This window comes from Corapipo altera, unplaced genomic scaffold (assembly GCF_003945725.1).
Source record: "Corapipo altera isolate COAL_440 unplaced genomic scaffold, ASM394572v1 20830, whole genome shotgun sequence".
In the NCBI taxonomy this organism is placed as follows: domain Eukaryota; kingdom Metazoa; phylum Chordata; class Aves; order Passeriformes; family Pipridae; genus Corapipo; species Corapipo altera.
In genome coordinates, this window is record NW_020891989.1 from 1 (window position 1) to 1,273 (window position 1,273).

The window sequence follows — 1,273 nt, forward strand, 5'->3', positions numbered from 1 at the left end:
TTCCCAAGTAGAGAGATCCCGAAATTCTCAAGGGATCAAATCCCAACGTTCCCAAGGAATCAAGTCCCAACATTCCCAAGTAGAGAGATCCCGAAATTCCCGAGGAATCAAATCCCAACAGTCCCAAGGGATCAAGTCCCAACATTCCCAAGGAATCAAATCCTGAAATTCCTGAGTAGAGAGATCCCTATATTCCCAAGGATTCAAATCCCAACATTCCCAAGGAATCAAATCCTGAATTTCCCAAGGAGTCAAGTCCCAACATTCCCAAGTAGAGAGATCCTGAATTTCCCAAGGAATCAAATCCCAACATTCCCAATTAGCAGGATCCCAAAATTCCCAAATACCGCTATCCCAAAATTCCCAAAACTACGGGATCCCAAAATTCCCAAGGTTCATGATCCCAACCTTCCCAAAGATCAGGATCCCAAAATTCCCGAGCACTGGGATCCCAAAATTCCCAAGTTATGGGATCCCAACGTTCCCAAAGAGCAGGATCCCAAAATTCCCAAATACCGGGATCCCAAAATTCCCAAACTGCGGGATCCCAAAATTCCCAAGGCCCATGATCCCAACATTCCCAAAGATCGGGATCCCAAAATTCCCAAGCACTGGGATCCCAAAATTGCCAACTAGGAGGATCCTGAAATTCCCAAGGAATCAAATCCCAACATTCCCAAATACTGGGATCCCAAAATTCCCAAGGCCCATGATCCCAACATTCCCAAAGATCGGGATCCCAAAATTCCCGAGCACTGGGATCCCAAAATTGCCAACTAGGAGGATCCCAAATTCCCAAATACCGGGATCCCAAAATTCCCAAACTACGGGATCCCAAAATTCCCAAGGCTCATGATCCCAGCATTCCTAAAGATTGGGATCCCAAAATTCCCAACTAGGGGTATCCCAAAATTCCCGAGCTCTGGGATCCCAAAATTCCCCAGGAATCAAATCCCAACATTCCCAAAGATCGGGATCCCAAAAATTCCCAAAATTATGGGATCCTAAAATTCCCAAGGCTCATCATCCCAACATTCCTAAAGATTGGGATCCCAAAATTCCCAAAGATCAGGATCCCAAAATTCCCAAATACCGGGATCACAAAATTCCCAAGACTCGTGATCCCAACATTCCCAAAGATCGGGATCCCAAAATTCCCAATCCGAGTCATCCCAACATTCCCAAGTACCGGGATCCCCCAAATTCCCGAACCTGGAGATGCCGCCATTCCCGGAATTCCCGGAATTCCCGGAATTCCCAGGAATTCCCAGGA

The 1,273-nt window shown here is 46.6% G+C and overlaps 1 protein-coding gene across 1 annotated transcript; it reads left to right on the forward strand.

Annotated features, from left to right (window-relative positions):
- Nucleotides 1-326: 326 nt before the first annotated feature.
- LOC113942612 (protein PELPK1-like) lies at nt 327-1,185 on the forward strand (the record flags this gene model as incomplete). Its single annotated transcript, XM_027633712.1, has 2 exons — nt 327-561; nt 900-1,185. Coding segments are annotated over 2 exons (521 nt in total), but the record flags the coding sequence as incomplete, so codon positions are not given.
- Between the last annotated feature and the right edge of the window lie 88 nt (nt 1,186-1,273).